The 16,704-nt window shown below is 49.0% G+C and overlaps 1 protein-coding gene across 1 annotated transcript; it reads left to right on the top strand.

Moving 5' to 3' along the window:
* Positions 1 to 9,264: 9,264 nt before the first annotated feature.
* Positions 9,265 to 16,463, top strand: CALHM3 (calcium homeostasis modulator 3). Its single transcript, XM_004050044.5, has 3 exons — positions 9,265 to 10,515; positions 12,715 to 12,970; positions 15,563 to 16,463. The coding sequence occupies exons 1-3, from the start codon at positions 10,229 to 10,231 to the stop codon at positions 16,052 to 16,054; spliced, it is 1,035 nt and encodes a 344-aa protein (XP_004050092.2). The 5' UTR covers positions 9,265 to 10,228; the 3' UTR covers positions 16,055 to 16,463.
* Positions 16,464 to 16,704: the final 241 nt, after the last annotated feature.

Here is a 16,704-nt window from a genome sequence, read left to right as displayed (position 1 = left end):
TCAATTGATCTGCCTGCCTTGGCCTCCCAAAGTGCTGGGATTACAGGCGTGAGCCACTGCACTCCGCCTGGTTTTGGTATTTAGAGCTGAGGGTCTCACTCTGTCACCAGGCTGGAATACAGAGGCGTGATCATAGCTCACTGCAACCTCGACCTCCTGGGCTCAAACGATGCTCCCACCTCAATCTCTTGAGTAGCTGGGACTACAGGCATGCACCACCACACCTGACTAATTTTTTATTTATTTATGTTTTGTAAGAGATGAGATCTCAGTTTGTTGCTCAGGCTGGTCTTGAACTCCTGGCTTCAGGTCCCGACTAGGCCACCCAAAGCTCTGGGATTATAGGCATGTGCCACCATGTCCACCAGCCACCAGCCCATAGTTAATCAGACTATCAGAAAAGCTGTGGGGGGAGAGGGTGGTGTCCTGTCTGAACTTCAGGGGGTGGCTGGACAAGTTGGAGGGGTAGATCTGTGAGTGCCTGTGCCTGATACTTAGTGCATACTCAATAACTAGTTATTAAATAAATGAATGAATAAAGAAATGGATGGATTAACCTGTCAGGCCCTCCCTCTGAAGGATGGAAGTCTGTGCTGCCCATTTTAGGATGGAATGGGCCCTATGCCATCTTATTCCCAGGTATTTTTGGGATTCAGCCTCACTCATTGCCCAGTGACCATTTATTGAGCACTACCTGTATCGCTGGTGCTGATGAGATGCAGTTTCCTTGCTAGCACCATGGGGCAGCCTGTCCTCTGCTTTTTGTGCACTCCAGTCCCAGTTCCCCACCTCCCAGGCCCAGGTTCAGAGCTGAACATACAGCAGGTCTGACCGCATAGCTGGGCTGGGCAGGTTGCTCTGAGCTCCAAATTTTTTTGATCACGCACCCCTAGCAGTAATAAATTTTTAAAGTGTGTACACCGATATATGTATATTTCTTTATTTATAATTTCTAAAAATGCACTACTGTATTCATATTGTGTATATTATGAAACATAGACTAATGATATTGAAAAAGGGATCATCTTGCCCTCCTACTGGGGTGCACACACACTCTAGACTAATAATTCTCAAACTTCAACGTGCATCAGAATCATCTATGAGGCCTTGGGGAGAGGGGGAGAAAGTTACTAAAATGCAGACTCCCAGACCTCACCCCTTGAGACTTAGATTGACCAGAGTGTGATACAGGTCATTTATTGATTACACATTGGGAAACTGCTCCACATGGTCACATGTTCTAGGTGTGAAGACGGTGTTTAAAGAAGGCCTACAGGCTTTCTCGGGGGAAAGCTGGACACCCCATGGGGACCAGGCCAGTGCTGGGTGCCACACAAGCAGGGCTAACTTACTGGAAGAGGTGACTGTGCAAGGAGGTAGCAGGGATGAATCCCAGCCCCTTCCTCTGCCCCACAGACAAACTTGCCCTCTGGGAGGTGGCCCCTGAATCCAGGATCAGTTGTGAGGTCTTCATAGACCCCCAAACTCTTATTTTGGAGCCCAACCCTGTCAGGCCAAATGTACTAAAATATACCGCATTCCCCATTAAACATCATTTTCTTGCAGTAAACATTTGGAAAGGATTTTTACAAATTTGGCTTTTGGAATCACTGGATGACAAGGGACTCACTGAGTTTACAACTGGTTTTATTTCTAAGCAATCATGCGTGTGCTGGATGCCTTGCCAAGTGAGAAAAAAACTATGTTTGTCTTCAAATATAATGAAATGTTTATGAGTACTACATTTAGCAATCAATGACATTGATACAACAAAGGCATTTAAGTGAACATTTATTAATTTTGGTTTGAAGTTTTCCTTTCATAACTTGAGGACAGTAATGTTTTTTTTCTGGTCTCAAGCAGATGCTTTAAAAGTTCATAGGCTTAAGTACCCATAGCACCCATGGAAAAAATCCAGACCTGAGGCCAAGCACTCCCAAGACTGTATCTGAAAGGACGGAAGGAGGTTCCTCCATGAAGCAGAAAGGAAAATGCCCAGTGTTGGCCGGTCACAGTGACTCACGCCTGTAATTCCAGCACTTTGGGAGGCCGAGGTGGGCGGATCACCTGAGGTCAGGAGTTTGAGACCAGCCTGGCCAACATGGCGAAACCCCATCTCTACTAAAAATATGAAAAATTAGCCAGGCATGGTGGCTCATGCCTGTAGTCCCAGCTACTTGGGAGGCTGAGGCAAGAGAATCACTTGAACCCTGGAGGTGGAGGTTGCAGTGAGCTGAGACCCCACCACTGCACTCCAGACTGGGCAACACAGCAGGACTCCATCTCAAAAAAAAAAAAGGAAAAAAAAGAAAATGCCCAATGTCAGAAAGAGGACAGTGTGTCTCCATCTGAGAAACTTGTGTACTGACTTCAAAGTCTAGCATCAGTTGATCTATCCCAGGGCCACTTGCTCAGATAATTGTGACAGGTGACATTTATGAAGCACTTACTCATATGCCCCAGGCCTTGGTCTAAGCACTTCAGATGCATTAGTTCATTTAAGTCTGGAAACAATCCTGTGAGATAGGTACTATTTTTGTTCTTGTTATTATTACTATTATTATTCCTATTTTACAAATAAAAATCCCGAGGCTTGAGGAGGCTAAGTCACTTGCCTAGGAGCTGATGGGGGAGGCATGGAGGCACAGCCCTAGGACAGCCTGAGTCCTGATTCCCATGATACTGTGCCTGCACCAGGGTGGAATTCCTTCACGTCCCCAGCCTGAGGGAGACACCTGCGGCAAAGGAGGCCTCCTCACTGAGCTCCTGAACCAGCCCCCTCCTGCTTGAGGACGCCTAAGATGCCTGGTGGCTTCAGCTCAGCTTTCTGGAAGTTAGCCAGGGAGCACACAGCTACTGATGAACACAAAACAGAGTAAAAAGACAATAAAATCAAAGAAAGATGCTCGAAATGGCTGCAGTACCCCCAGCATCCTCTTTTCTCTCACAGATGTTTTAAGTGGCCTTTACTTGGCAGGATGGCCCTTCCAAGAACGTTACAAAGACCAGAGAATCATAAAGGAAAAGTATGATAAATATGACCACATAAAAGTGTAACACTCCTTCATGGCCAAAGTTGAAAGACAAATAGGAGTCAGGAGGCATCTCTCCAAGAAGCCAGCAGCCTTAAATCACACCAAATGCCTTTAGCGTGAGACCCAGGACAGGGAGCAGACTTTTCTCCAATTGCTGCTGGCAGTGTGACATCTCCCTTTCACGCACCCTTCCCCAGAGCAGTCCCAGAGCACACCCAAGGGCAGCTCTCTTCCCAGGGACGATAGCTGGGGGAAGGTTTTCTCATAGCCAAAAGAGCAGACCTGCTGTGTGTCCCGCCTCTCCCTTCCTCTCACCCCAGTTCCTCCCTCCAGCCACCACTAGGTGACACTACAACTCCATTGGAATCCCCTTTGTCTCTGACAAACGTTTTTGGGGAGCCCTCAAGCCATTCAAAACACCTTAAAAATGTTTACCAGAGCCAGGCGCGGTAGCTCACACCTGTAATCCCAGCACTTTGGGAGGCCGAGGCGGGTGGATCACCTGAGGTTGGGAGTTCGAGACCAGCCTGAACAACACGGAGAAACGCCGTCTCTACTAAAAATACAAAATTAGTGGGGCGTGGTGGCGCATGCCACTGAGTAGCTGGGTGGTGCATCCCAGCTACTCCGGAGGCTGAAGCAAGAGAATCGCTTGAACCCAGGAGGTGGAGGTTGCAGTGAGCCGAGATTGCGCTATTGCACTCCAGCCTGGGCAACAAGAGTGAAACTCCGTCTAAAAAAAAAAAAAAAAAGTTTATGAGGCCAGGTGTGGTGGCTCATGCCTGTAATCTCAGAACTTTGGGAGGCTGAGGTGGGCGGATCGCTTGAGCCCAGGAGTTCAAGACCAGCCTAGGCAACATAGTGAGAACTCATTTCTACCGAAGAAACAAAAATTAGACAGGTGTGATGGTGTGCACCTGTAGACCCACCTACTCAGGAGGCTGAGGTAGGAGGATCACCTGAGCCTGGGGAGGTTGAGACTGCAACGAGCAGTGATCATGCCACTGCACTCCAGCCTAGGCGAGGGAGACCCTGTCTCAAAACAAAAATATATAAATAAATAAATGTTTACGGATTGCTCTTTTCCTCTTTCAAAATGAAAAGAGTTTTGCTGGGAAAACATATACCCTTATAGTTTCCATTGGCTACTTCATGGTAAAGAAAATATATCGTTGAGGAAACTGGCCCCCTCTTCAATCACTGAGATGTTCCCCTCTGAGTATGTGCCCTTCACTGAGGCCACTTTTTACCTTTCATCCTGAGATGGGGTCTCCGGCAGCAGAGGAGCTCTCCCTGTCACAGTGACCGTAGGACAGACAGAAGGCCAAAGCTCCCTGCAGAGACTCTCTCCCAGGACTGAGGCCGAGGCTCCCCAAACTTCAGCTGAGTCACAGTCCTCCAGAGCACCGCTACTCACACCGGGATGCCCTCTCTGGCTGTGTCCAGTTACCCAGTATGGGCATCTGCGTGAGCCCAGCCCCTGGCACTCTGCAGATGCCTAGGGAACGTCTGTCACTACATGGCCAGAGCTTGAGAGTGTGTAGTCAACAACAGAGGTGCTTCCTAGCCTGGCCCTCTGTGCACCCGATCACCCCCAGAACTGAAACTCTATCCAGGTGCCCTCTTCCCCCAAAGCAGCCTGCCTGTCTTTGCCCCCAGGTCTCTGCATTTGGCCCAACATGTAGTGTCACATGCGATGGTCGCAGGATCTCCTAGCCAGAGCACCAGCCCCGCTTTTCAGGGTCTGGAAACGTCATATCCGTTTGGGCAGAAAATCTACCTTTATAGTTTCTTAGTCATGTAAGAGGGAAGAGAAAATAATATTCTAAAATTCAGGCTTATTTATCTCTTCTTAGAAAAACAGGAGTTAAAAATATATTATGGTCGGGCACCGTAGCTCACGCCTGCAATTCCAACACTTTGGGAGGCCGAGGAAGGAGAATCACTTGAACCCAGGAGGCTGAGGCTGCAGTGAGCCATGATCGTGCCACTGCATCCAGCCTGGGCAACAGAGTGAGACCCTGTTTCAAAAAGAAAAAAAGTGTTATTAACCAGGGAAACAGTTCCATGTTCTCTTCCTCAGTCAGAAACAATGTTAAGATTTAAACCTGATTATTTTGTTTTATGTCAATAATAATACTTTAATATTATTATTATTACTATTTGAGATGGAGTCTTGCTCTGTTGCACCCAGGCTGGAGTGCAGTGGTGGGATCTCCGCTCACTGCAACCTCTGCCTCCCGGGTTCAAGTGATTCTCTTGTCTCAGCCTCCTGAGTAGCTGGGATTATAGGCACACACCACCATGCCCAGCTAATTTTTTTTTTTTTTTTTTTTTTTTGAGACGGAGTCTCGCTCTGTCACCCAGGCTGGAGTGCACTGGCGCAATCTCGGCTCACTGCAAGCTCCGCCTCCTGGGTTCAAGTCATTCTCCTGCCTCAGCCTCCCGAGTAGCTGGGACTGCAGGCGCCCGCCACCACGCCCAGCTAATTTTTTGTATTGTTTAGTAGAGACAGGGTTTCACCATGTTAGCCAGGATGGTCTCGATCTCCTGACCTCATGATCCACCCGCCTTGGCCTCCCAAAGTGCTGGGATTACAGGCGTGAGCCACTGCACCCGGCCAATTTTTCTGTATTTTTAGTAGAGACAGGGTTTCACCATGTTGGCTAGGTTGGTCTCGAACTCCCGACCTCAGGTGATCCACCGGCCTTGGCCTCCTAAAATGCTGGGATTACAGGCATGAGCCACCACACCTGGCCTGCTTCATTCTTTTAATGACTGCATGGATCCCATTTTATGGCTGTGTCATATTTTATTTAAACAGTCCCCTGTTGATGAAATTTAGATTGCTTCCAGTTTGATTGTCATTAAAAGAGCTATAATGAACATTCTTGTTTGTTTATCATGGCTCCTTCTGCAAAGCTACCCATGGGATGAATACAGACTTTGTAATTACTAAGTCAAAGGGCATGTGTATTTAAATTTTTGCTTTAAATGTATTGCTAAACTGTTCCATGAAAAACCTACCCATTTGTACTCCAACCATAGATGAAAAGTAGCTATTTCCTTAAGCCTCATCAACACTGAGAAGTATCAATCTTTCAGTTGCTAACAACTTGGCAATTTTTAAAGGCAACTGGTGGTTTCATTTCTTATTTAATTATGAATGAGGATTAGAATTTTTTCAGGATGTTTGGTCACTTTTCTCTCTCTCTCTCTCTCTCTCTCTTTTTTTTTTTTTTTTTTTTTTTGCAAATAACCTGTTCAAATCCTTTACCCATTTTTGTATAGGATTGTTCATCTTTTGGATTGATTTATATGAGCCTTCTGCAAATTAAGAAAAAGAGGCCTTTGTGTGGCAAATACCCTTCTTTCAGTTTGTTATTTTTATTTTGTTTATTGGTATGTTTGCCCATAGAAGCGTCTAATTTTTATGACTCTTACTTGTCCATCTTCTCCTCTACAGCTACTAAATTCTGGGGTCTGTTCACAAAGGCCTTCCTTAGCCTCCGATTATGAATAAATTCATGTACATTTTCCTGTAGAATTTTTATGATTTTAATTTTTATCTTGAATCTTTGAACCATGTGAAAATTATTTTGGTATGAAGCATGAAGTAGAGATTGCTCCCAAATGGCTAGCCAGTTGTTCCAGCGCCATCTGTTAGATGGCCCCATTTAATTTCCAGTCTGTCTCTGCCCTTAGGGCTACACGGCTCTGTGGAGTCACCAGAGTGGGGCCCACAGAAGTGCCACGTTGCTTTCCCCGGGTCTGCCAGGACCCCTCAAAGGCCTGTGTCCTCAGGGAAGCAGAGAATCACGCCATCGAGAGACAGAAAGGGCACCACCCTCTGCTAGACACACAGAACAACAGTCTCCCAGTCCTGAGAAGTGGGACGCACGTTCAATGCCTTCCCTGTGAAGGAAAAAGAAAAGAAAGAACCGTCAGGGGAGGGCATACTCACCATATACAAAGTAGGAAGACGGCCACACCCATATGTATGAAAACACACATGCATACACACACCAAATATGTACACATACACTACACACATACACATACATGTGTACACACATGCATACACAGGTACATAGACACATCTCTCACACATCACATACAACGAGTTTCTCCAGTAGGGGGCATCTAGTCCTAAACAGCCCTCTCAATAACAGGAACTCCAAGAACCGTGAAGCCAGTGTTTCTCAAATAATATCCAGACTCCTTTGCAAAGATCAAAAAAAACTGGAAGACCCCCAAGAATATATCTGCAAGACTCCAATTTGAAAATAAAACAAAATAACACGAAGAAAGTACCAAAGATTTATTCTATAAAGATGTTCCAATTGCAAATTAACACATATTTACAACTGTTTTTTTTTAAAAAAAAAGATTAAATCATTATTAAAAAGAAAAATGTAATTTTTTTTTTAGTCTCTCTTTGTTGCCCAGGCTGGAGAGCAGTGGCATGATCTGGACTCACTGCAGCCTCCGCCTCCTGGGTTCAAGCAATTCTCATGCCTCAGCCTCAAGAGAGGCAATTCTCAAGCCTCAGCCTCCCAAGTAGCTGGGATTACAGGCATGCACCACTATGCCCGATTAATTTTTTGTATTTTTAGTAGAGATGGGGTTTTGCCATGTTGGCCAGGCTGGTCTCAAACTCCTGAGCTCAGGCAATCTGCCTGCCTCAGCCTCCCAAAGTGCTGGGATTACAGGCGTGAGCCACCACGCCCGGCCAGATCTGCAATTTAATATCTTTCCATATGTGTGAGTAAAAGAAGCCTTCCTCCATTTATTGCTGCCTCTAGTTCTCTCTCTACTAGTTCAGCAGGGCCAAGCTCCAGGCAACAAAATGGAATTCTCCTTTTTGCCTTGTCCTTTTATCTTTTTATGTTTTTCTAATTAAAATGTTTTATGATTTTTACTGGAAATAGTTAAAAATTATTATGATTATAATAATGATTTATTATGTCTACTATTATAAAAGTCGACAATTCAGAAAATAGAGATTTAAAAAACAATGTAAGCCATCCCCTCTCTTTGACAGATAATATCCCTTTTGTGGTGGGCTTCTTTCTGGCCTGTTTCTTTACTGAAGTACATCCTATAAATACCCGGCAACGGTCAGCCCCGCTGCAGTCACTCAGCACCTGTTGCCCTGCAGGGCTCCAGGGACCCAGGCTGACCTGGTAGTTCTGTCTTACCTCTCAGAGGCTGGAGCTGTGAAAAGGTTGGCCTGGAGTCTTTGACCCAGTTTTCTTCAAAGTGTTCTTCCAGAAGCATTGTCTATTGTTTTCTGAACTCTCAAGGTTAGAGTGGCTGGGGACCCTTAGGACACTCTATCCCTCCCTGAGACTAGAATGGGATTGAGGGGTGCTCATGACCCTCCCAGCCCAGTTAGCTCCCCGCCTGCTCCGCACCAGCCCTGCTGGTTCAGGGTCACGAAGCCTGGCCTTGGGCCAGGACAGTCCCCTTTTCTGGTCAGCAGCCCAGTGGGTGACTAAGGCTGAAAGGCACAGATGGAGGATCCCAGCTTCCTCCCTGGCTCTGTCCCTGCCAGGGTATGTGACCTCCAACAGCCCCTCTGGGACTGTACCCACCTGAAGTTGTGGTGGTCCTCCTGGCTTGAAGGGTTTCTCACCCCTGCCCCGCCCTCTCCTCCGCTCAGAGTCAGACTCACAGGACCGCTGGTGGCTCTCCCCATCTTCTCCAGTGCCTCATTTCCCTCACACAGGGAAATCTGTCTCATAGGACCCAGAGTAACGTACAAATATGGAAAATAAAAATACTAAGTGGCCGGGCTCAGTGGCTCATGCCTGTAATCCCAGCACTTTGGAAGGCCAAGGGGGCCAAATCACCTGAAGTCAGGAGTTCGAGACCGGCCTGACCAACAAGGCAAAACCCCTGTCTCTACTAAAAATACAAAAATTAGCTGGGTGTGGTGGTGGGTGCCTGTAATCCCAGCTACTTGGAAGCTGAGGCAGGAGAATCACTTGAACCCGGGAGGCAGAGGCTGCAGTGAACCAAGATCGTGCCACTGCACTCCAGCCTGGGTGACAGAACAAGACTCTATCTCATAATAATAATAATAATAAGTAAGACCCAGGTTTCTGTCTGTCTTCATCAGAAGAACAGACCACACAGATGGTTACGAAATTTGCAGGACTTATTTGGGATGATCTGACTTAAAATATGGGCTAAGTGACCTTTACAAAATTCTTTTTGCAGGTTTCAGGGGTCCCTCAAACATCTGGGCTGTCATCCTTCGGAGAGACTGGAACTGAGACACAAGGAGAGACCTAGTGATGTGGGAGAGTTAGGAGAAGAAGCAGTGATTTCAAATGCATTCCCCTCACACGGAAGAAGGGCAGGGGGAAAGCCATGCAGGTGTGGGCGTGGCACTTGAGCAGCCTCTCCCATGGGCACCCAGTGGTTAATGCACAATGGTTGGCACGTCTCCCAGGGAGGCCATCCCCTTCTGCTACCCCTTTCATGGCAAATGCTGAAACATGGTTGAAGACTCCTCTCAAGTGTCTCCTCTTCCAGGAAGCCTTCAGTCAGGAACAGGTGCCCCTTCTGGCTCCTCCTAGCCTGAAAGCCAACATGAAATCTCCCTGGGCTGAGCTGAGTCGTCATATTTTGTTGTTGTTGTTGCTGTTGTTTTACTATGCCTCTGAGACAAGTTCAAAGTCATGCTTTTGATCAAGACCAGAAAATATACTACTTTGACTCCATCAGCATCTTTGTCTCACCACACCCAGAATCTGCCTGTCCCCTGAAGGAAGCTCCAACAGCTGTCAAGCCTGAGCATCCAGACCGTAAAGCAAAGAGAAATGGGCCGGGAGGAATGGAGTGACAAGGCGGGGCCCATTTGCCTAGAGGTGCTTTGGGCTGCCTGGTCACAGAGGGTGACTCATTCCCCCAGACAGGAGGGGAGTGGCACCAGGGGACCATTGGGCTGGGCAGGGAGCCTTTGTGGTGAGAGCCTGTCCCTGCCTTAAGTGCCTGCCTACTGGACCCCGGGAGCCTGGGCTGGGGCCTGGGCACTGCTTCCTCCTTGGCCCCTCAGGCCCTTGGAAGCAGAGAGAGAACTTCTTGCAGATCCCAGGCTCGTCCCCAGCACAGCAGACAGCAGGAAGGTGGCCAGAGCCTCACTGAGCCGAACCGACGGCTGCCCACCCACCCAGGCTGGAGCCATGGATAAATTCCGCATGCTCTTCCAGCACTTCCAGTCAAGCTCGGAGTCGGTGATGAATGGCATCTGCCTGCTGCTGGCTGCGGTCACCGTCAAGCTGTACTCCTCCTTTGACTTCAACTGTCCCTGCCTGGTGCACTACAATGCGCTCTACGGCCTGGGCCTGCTGCTCACGCCCCCGCTCGCCCTGTTTCTCTGCGGCCTCCTCGCCAACCGGCAGTCTGTGGTGATGGTCGAGGAGTGGCGCCGGCCCGCAGGGCACCGGAGGAAGGACCCAGGCATCATCAGGTGCGGTCCCACACCACTCAGTGACCCATAAGCTTTGCCAGGGGCTCCCCAGCCACCCCACAGGCACTGTCAAGTGCACCCCCAAACCCCAACCATTCTCATTATCAGGGGATTCTCCACCCACCCTACAGGTACTGCCAGGTGCGCCCTCTCCTTTCCCCAACTAGGAATTATCGGCTCACAGAGGGCCACTTGCCAGTTTCCACTCTGGAAACATATTTCTGTTCCTATCATTTGTCACCTTTCCGTGGCCAGTGCTGTAAACATAGGAATGACACAGGATTCCCAATTACCCAGGCCACTCTAGGGGCTGCGGGAAAACTTCCTCTTTGCCCTCTGAAGCTCTGCTGAAAATCAACTGACAAAAGGCAGATTAATAAGAGAAAAGGCATACAAATTTATTTAATTACCATTTTATGTGCCACAGAACCTTCAGAATAAAGACCTAAAGATACAGGGGAAATGGTTCATTTTTATGCTTAGGTTCAACAAGGTTTGGATAGCCACGCAGAAATAGAATTGGATAAAAAAAGGGATGAACTAATGTTATAGACGGAGTGGGGAAACTCAGCAAAGCCATCTAGGTTCTTCTTGGCCTCTCTATACAGCGTTCCTTTCTCCCAGACACGGGGCAGGACCCTCTCTAGAAGGGAGTCTTATGACCTACAATGAAACTAGGTAGGTCAGATCATTTATTTACGGCCAGTTTTTAGACAGAAAGGCGGGGGGAAATTAGAGTCATATTTTTAGGTTTTATGGTGGCAGCTTTGGAGAAAAGGGGTTCTGGTTTCTATGACCCACCTTGGGGAAGATGGATTCTAGTTTCTATGGCTAGCCTTGGGGGAAAATAAGGAGCCAGAGATTGGGTTGGGGGGCCGGGCGCAGTGGCTCTCACCTGTAATCCCAGCACTTTGGGAGGTCGAGGCAAGTGGATCACCTGAGGTCAGGAGTTCGAGACCAGTCTGGCCAACATGGCAAAACCCCGTCTCTACTAAAAAATATAAAAAAATTAGCTGGGCGTGGTGTTGGGCACCTGTGGTCCCAGCTACTCAGGAGGCTGAGGAAGGAGAATCGCTTGAACCTGGGAGGCAGGGGTTGCAGTGAGCTGAGATTGTGCCACTGCACTCCAGCGTGTGCGACAGAGCAAGACTCAAAAAAGACAAAAAAAGAAAAGAAAATGCTAAAGCCACCACTGCCTAGAACATATTTACAGCTCACACTGGGTAGGCCACGCACGCACACGCCTGGCACACACCATTGGATGATTTGTGTACAATCCAATTCAGAAACGACATCTGCATCCGGTGCACCCGCAGCCTCTGTTCCATGTTCTCAGGGATCACATCTCCCTGCAATTCAGCTGTGCAGGGTGGGTCACAGGCACTGGGTGTGTCCTTGGCCTTTTCCTCTGGGGTCCAGTGGGCACAGCTCCACTGGGCTCCTGTCCTGTGGCCAATACCCAATCAAGGTCACTACAGGCAGGGGCAGAGTTGATCGGGAAAGGCGCCTGAGGCCAGTCAGAGGGTGGGCTCCTGGGATGCCTTGTGGGTAGGGGTGTTAGAGGTGCTGCTTTTGGAGGGTTACTGGGCAGGGCTGTCTTAGCTCAGGCTCTCCTCCAAAAGCAGGCTCTGAAAGAATGTGATAATGAGTGGGCAACTGGGGCTTAATCCTTCAGGGGACCCCCTAAGGGCATGCATAGAACACATCTCAGAATTGTCCCACTGAGGATTTAAGAAGCTGGGATATTTATCCACAAGGCCCCATCCCTCTGGAGTTGAAGGTTGATTTGGGGGTTAACTTTTCAGTGCTTCCAGCCTACCCCTCTCTGGAGCAAAAAATCCTCCAAAGCCGCGGGGGGCAGAACAATGCAGATGCTTGAGGTAGGAGGCCCTCGGGCCCTCCAGGTGAATAGAACCAGCCATTGCACCCACAGATGCCTCTGGCATGGGCAGGGCACCAGCAGTGTCTGCTGCAAGGCCTAGGGCAAGAGGAATACCAAGTCCTCAGTGCTCCAGTCCTGGGGATCCCAGGGGCCCCTGCCCTCCTTTCTGCCTGTCTCTGTCGCTGAGACCTCTACACTGGGAGCTGCAGTCTCATGTAATCCAGCCTGGGACTTCCCAGCAGTCCATCCTTGCATCTCCCCTGCTGCAGCTGACTTCCAGCTGCCCCCTGTGACCCCCCTCCTTCCTCTGCTCCCAGGTACATGTGCTCCTCTGTGCTGCAGAGGGCACTGGCCGCCCCCCTGGTCTGGATCCTGCTGGCCCTCCTTGACGGGAAGTGCTTCGTGTGTGCCTTCAGCAGCTCTGTGGACCCTGAGAAGTTTCTGGACTTTGCCAACATGACCCCCAGCCAGGTACAGCTCTTCCTGGCCAAGGTTCCCTGCAAGGAGGATGAGCTGGTCAGGGATAGCCCTGCTCGGAAGGCAGTGTCTCGCTACCTGCGGTGCCTGTCACAGGTAACTGGGGTGATCCTCCCCCGGCCCTTGCACCCTCACAAATCCCCCGCATTGGTTCTGGAGTGGGGTGGGTGGGGGGGTGGTGAGGAGGGACAGATGATGGGCTCAGCCCATTCCCAGGAGGCAGCGAAGTGCTGGAGACCACTGCTCTGCCTTGCCTGCGCCCACTGCACACCTTCTTCCCACCCGTGAGAAATAATACTAATCTCCACTTACTGAGCATTTATGTGCCAGGCACTGCAGTGAGCATTTTATATGTATTATTTCATTTACTTTGTGGAACAACCATTATCATCCCATTCTCCAGGTGAGGAAGCAGGCTCTGAGAGTTTAGTTCATAAGGCCAAAGTCACACAGCTTATAAGAGGCAGAGCAGGGATCGGAAGGAGTGTCATTATTCCTCTTAACCACCTTCCAACAATGCAGGCTCTCTCCAGATGCTGATCTTCCCAAAAGGCACCAACTCTATTATCTTGGGGGACAAACCCCAGCTCTACCCCCAGCCTAGACTCCAGATTCCACCACCACTGCTCCTAGAGCCCCAGCACTGAGTTGTGTCCACCAAAAAGTATTTATGTGAACCCACTACACACGGAGCACCACTAGGGCTATAGATAATAAACACACAGCCCCTGCCCCTTGGGAAGTCTGACAGGCTCATGGGCTGGCCAATGGTGCGGTGGAGGGAGGACCCAGGTGCAGGATGCACTTGATTCTGGCTCAGACTGTGACCTTGGCCATGGGACTACCCCTCTGGACCTCAGTTTATCATGCAAAATACAGGGGAGCTTGGTCTCCTCCATCTTGATGGTCCCTGCAAGCTTCAACACTCTAGGCTTTCCCTAGTTCGGTGGAAAGAGCATGGAATTTGCAGTGAGACCAGGGTTTGAATCCTGACTCAGCTGTAAATTATCAGTCATGTAAAGTTTAGTAAGTTGTTTGGTTTTATACTCTCGTGTATAAAATACTCACCTTAAATCTGGTGATGTTGGGGGAGTCCTGTGAGATGCCAAATGAGAGAGCTTTATAAATCGTGGAAATCACTTCTGTAAATGATAAGGATTCAAATATGTCCCTGTGGTTTAGAGACATGACTTCCCTGCTCCAGGTCCACACAATTGCGTCAGGTCTCAAGCTGGGCCTTAAAGAGACTATGGCTTTGGAAGGTAGAGAGGAGGGAGAGGAGTCTGCCAGGCGTGGGCCCCAGCTTTAGAGAACTACTTCAGTTTGTCCTCATTCCTGGCTGGGAACACTGTCCCCTGTTCATATTGTGTGTCACTGTCATTCAGCCTTCAGTCTTGGCCCTCAAAGTCAGGTTGGGTGTCCCTCCTCTGGACTCCCTCTCTATGACAAGTACCCAGTCATCGCCTATGTAATCATCTATTTCCTCCACTAAGGTATGAGCTCTGTGAGAGCAACGACTGAGCCCCTAGTTCTTAGCACAGTGCCTCCCACAAAATATAGCACAGTGGATGCCTAAATGGGAAGATAGACAGATAAGCACACACAAGGATGACAAAGGACTGGATAAAAAGATGAGGGGGGCCGGGCGTGATGGCTCACACCTGTAATCCCAGCACTTTGGGAGGCCGAGGCGGGTGGATCACATGAGGTCAGGAGTTTGAGACCAGCCTGGTCAACATGGTGAAACCTCGTCTCTACTAAAAATACAAAAATTTGTTGGGCGTGGTGGTGCACATCTGTAATCCCAGCTACTCGGGAGGCTGAGGCAGGAGAATGGCTTGAACCCAGGAGGGGGAGGTTCCAGTGAGCTGAATCACACCATTGCACTCCAGCCTGGGCAACAGAGCAAGACTCCATCTCAAAAAATATAAATAAATAAATAAAAAGTGAGAGGATGGATGATGGATGGTTGGATGGGGGGGTGGATGAGTAGATAGATCAAGGGAAGGAAGGAGGAGCATATGAGAGCATGAATGAATGGGAGAAGAGATGGATAGATGATGGACAGATGGAAGGATAGTTAGGAGCTTGACTGGATGGGAAGATGACGGATTTACAGTAAGACAAGAGGATGGACGATTGGATAGGTGGAGAGATAGTTGAATGGGTGGATAGATGCAAGGATGAGAGAATGAATGGAAGGGAGGATAGATGAATGGATGAAGGATGGTTGGCAGGATGGATGACTGAATAGGAAAGTGGATAGATTTGAGGAAGGATGGATGGGAAATGTAAAAGGAGGGACTTTGGAATACCTTTGCCACACTATACAGGACAATTCCTCAAGTAGCAGATGCTCTAAGAGTTAATTCAATTTACAAGGACACAGGGATACAAAAGAGGACATGTAATCTGATGATCACACAATTTTCTTTGCGTTCTTTCTTCTCAATTTATTTTATTTGGTCCCATTTCATTCAATACTCTGATTAATGAATTATGATGTTTGGAGTGGTATACTGCAGTTAAATTCTCTACGGAGTATTTGAATCCACTGGAAAATGAAGAATATTATTATGTAGACATGATCAAATTAAATATGCAACATTCATATACATATTCATAAATACATATGTATATAGGATTAGGCCCCACTCACATCTAACCTCGGGCCTCCTTACTTTGCAGGCCATCGGCTGGAGCGTCACCCTGCTGCTGATCATCGCGGCCTTCCTGGCCCGCTGCCTGAGGCCCTGCTTCGACCAGACAGTCTTCCTGCAGCGCAGATACTGGAGCAACTACGTGGACCTGGAGCAGAAGCTCTTCGACGAGACCTGCTGTGAGCATGCGCGGGACTTCGCGCACCGCTGCGTGCTGCACTTCTTCGCCAGCATGCAGAGTGAGCTGCAGGCGCGGGGGCTGCGCCGGGACAATGCAGGCAGGAGCCTCGAGCCCCCCGCAGTGCCTGAGCCCCCAGAAGGCCTGGACAGTGGAAGTGGGAAGGCCCACCTGCGCGCAATCTCCAGCCGGAAGCAGGTGGACCGCCTCCTAAGCACCTGGTACTCCAGCAAGCCGCCGCTGGACCTCGCTGCATCCCCCGGGCTCTGCGGGGGTGGCCTTAGCCACCGCGCCCCTACCTTGGCACTGGGCACGAGGCTGTCACAACACACCGACGTGTAGGGTCCTGGCCAGGCTTGAAGCGGCAGTGTTCGCAGGTGAAATGCCGCGCTGACAAAGGTCTGGAGTCTTTCCAGGCCGTGGGGACCCCACGGCAGGCACCCTAAGTCTGGTTAGCCTCCTTTTTAAAGTAGCCCAATCTCTGCCTAGTTTCTGGGTGTGGCTTCCAGCGTGCTTCACAAACTTTAATGTGGACTCGGTTCACCGAGGGCCTTGTTAAATACAGGTTCAGACAGTGTAGCCAGGACCGAGTCTGAGATTCTGCATTTTAAACAAGCTCCTGGAGGCTGATGTGCTTTTGGTCAGTGAACCAAACTTTGAGTAGCAAGAATCTAAATAAATCTGCCATGGGTTCTGGGTTCTAGATGTCAATTCTAAATAATAATAATGACCTTAGTCTGCTGCCTGGATAGTTTCATTTGTGTAATTGTCTTTTTTTTTTTTTTTTTTTTTTTTCGAAACGAAGTTTTGCTCTGTCGCCCAGGCTGGAGTGCAATGGCGCGATTTCGGCTCACTGCAACCTCTGCTTCCTCGGTTCAAGCGATTCTCCTGCCTCAGTCTCCCGAGTAGCTGGGACTACAGGCATGCGCACCCGGCTAATTTTTGTATTTTTAGTAGAAACAGGGTTTCACCATGTTGGTCAGGCTGGTCTC

This window comes from Gorilla gorilla, chromosome 8, assembly GCF_029281585.2.
Source record: "Gorilla gorilla gorilla isolate KB3781 chromosome 8, NHGRI_mGorGor1-v2.1_pri, whole genome shotgun sequence".
In the NCBI taxonomy this organism is placed as follows: Eukaryota; Metazoa; Chordata; class Mammalia; order Primates; family Hominidae; genus Gorilla; species Gorilla gorilla.
The sequence above is the reverse complement of the archived record's forward strand: the minus strand, read 5'-3'. Positions and strand labels throughout refer to the sequence as shown.

What these genes read in the sequence shown, in the direction of transcription:
- CALHM3 (XM_004050044.5), top strand. Translation starts at nt 10,229, where the DNA reads ATGGATAAATTCCGCATGCTCTTCCAGCACTTCCAGTCAAGCTCGGAG. An exon ending in AAGGACCCAGGCATCATCAG is followed by an intron (nt 10,516 to 12,714) that starts GTGCGGTCCCAC and finishes CTCTGCTCCCAG; the next exon opens with GTACATGTGCTCCTCTGTGC. An exon ending in ACCTGCGGTGCCTGTCACAG is followed by an intron (nt 12,971 to 15,562) that starts GTAACTGGGGTG and finishes CTTACTTTGCAG; the next exon opens with GCCATCGGCTGGAGCGTCAC.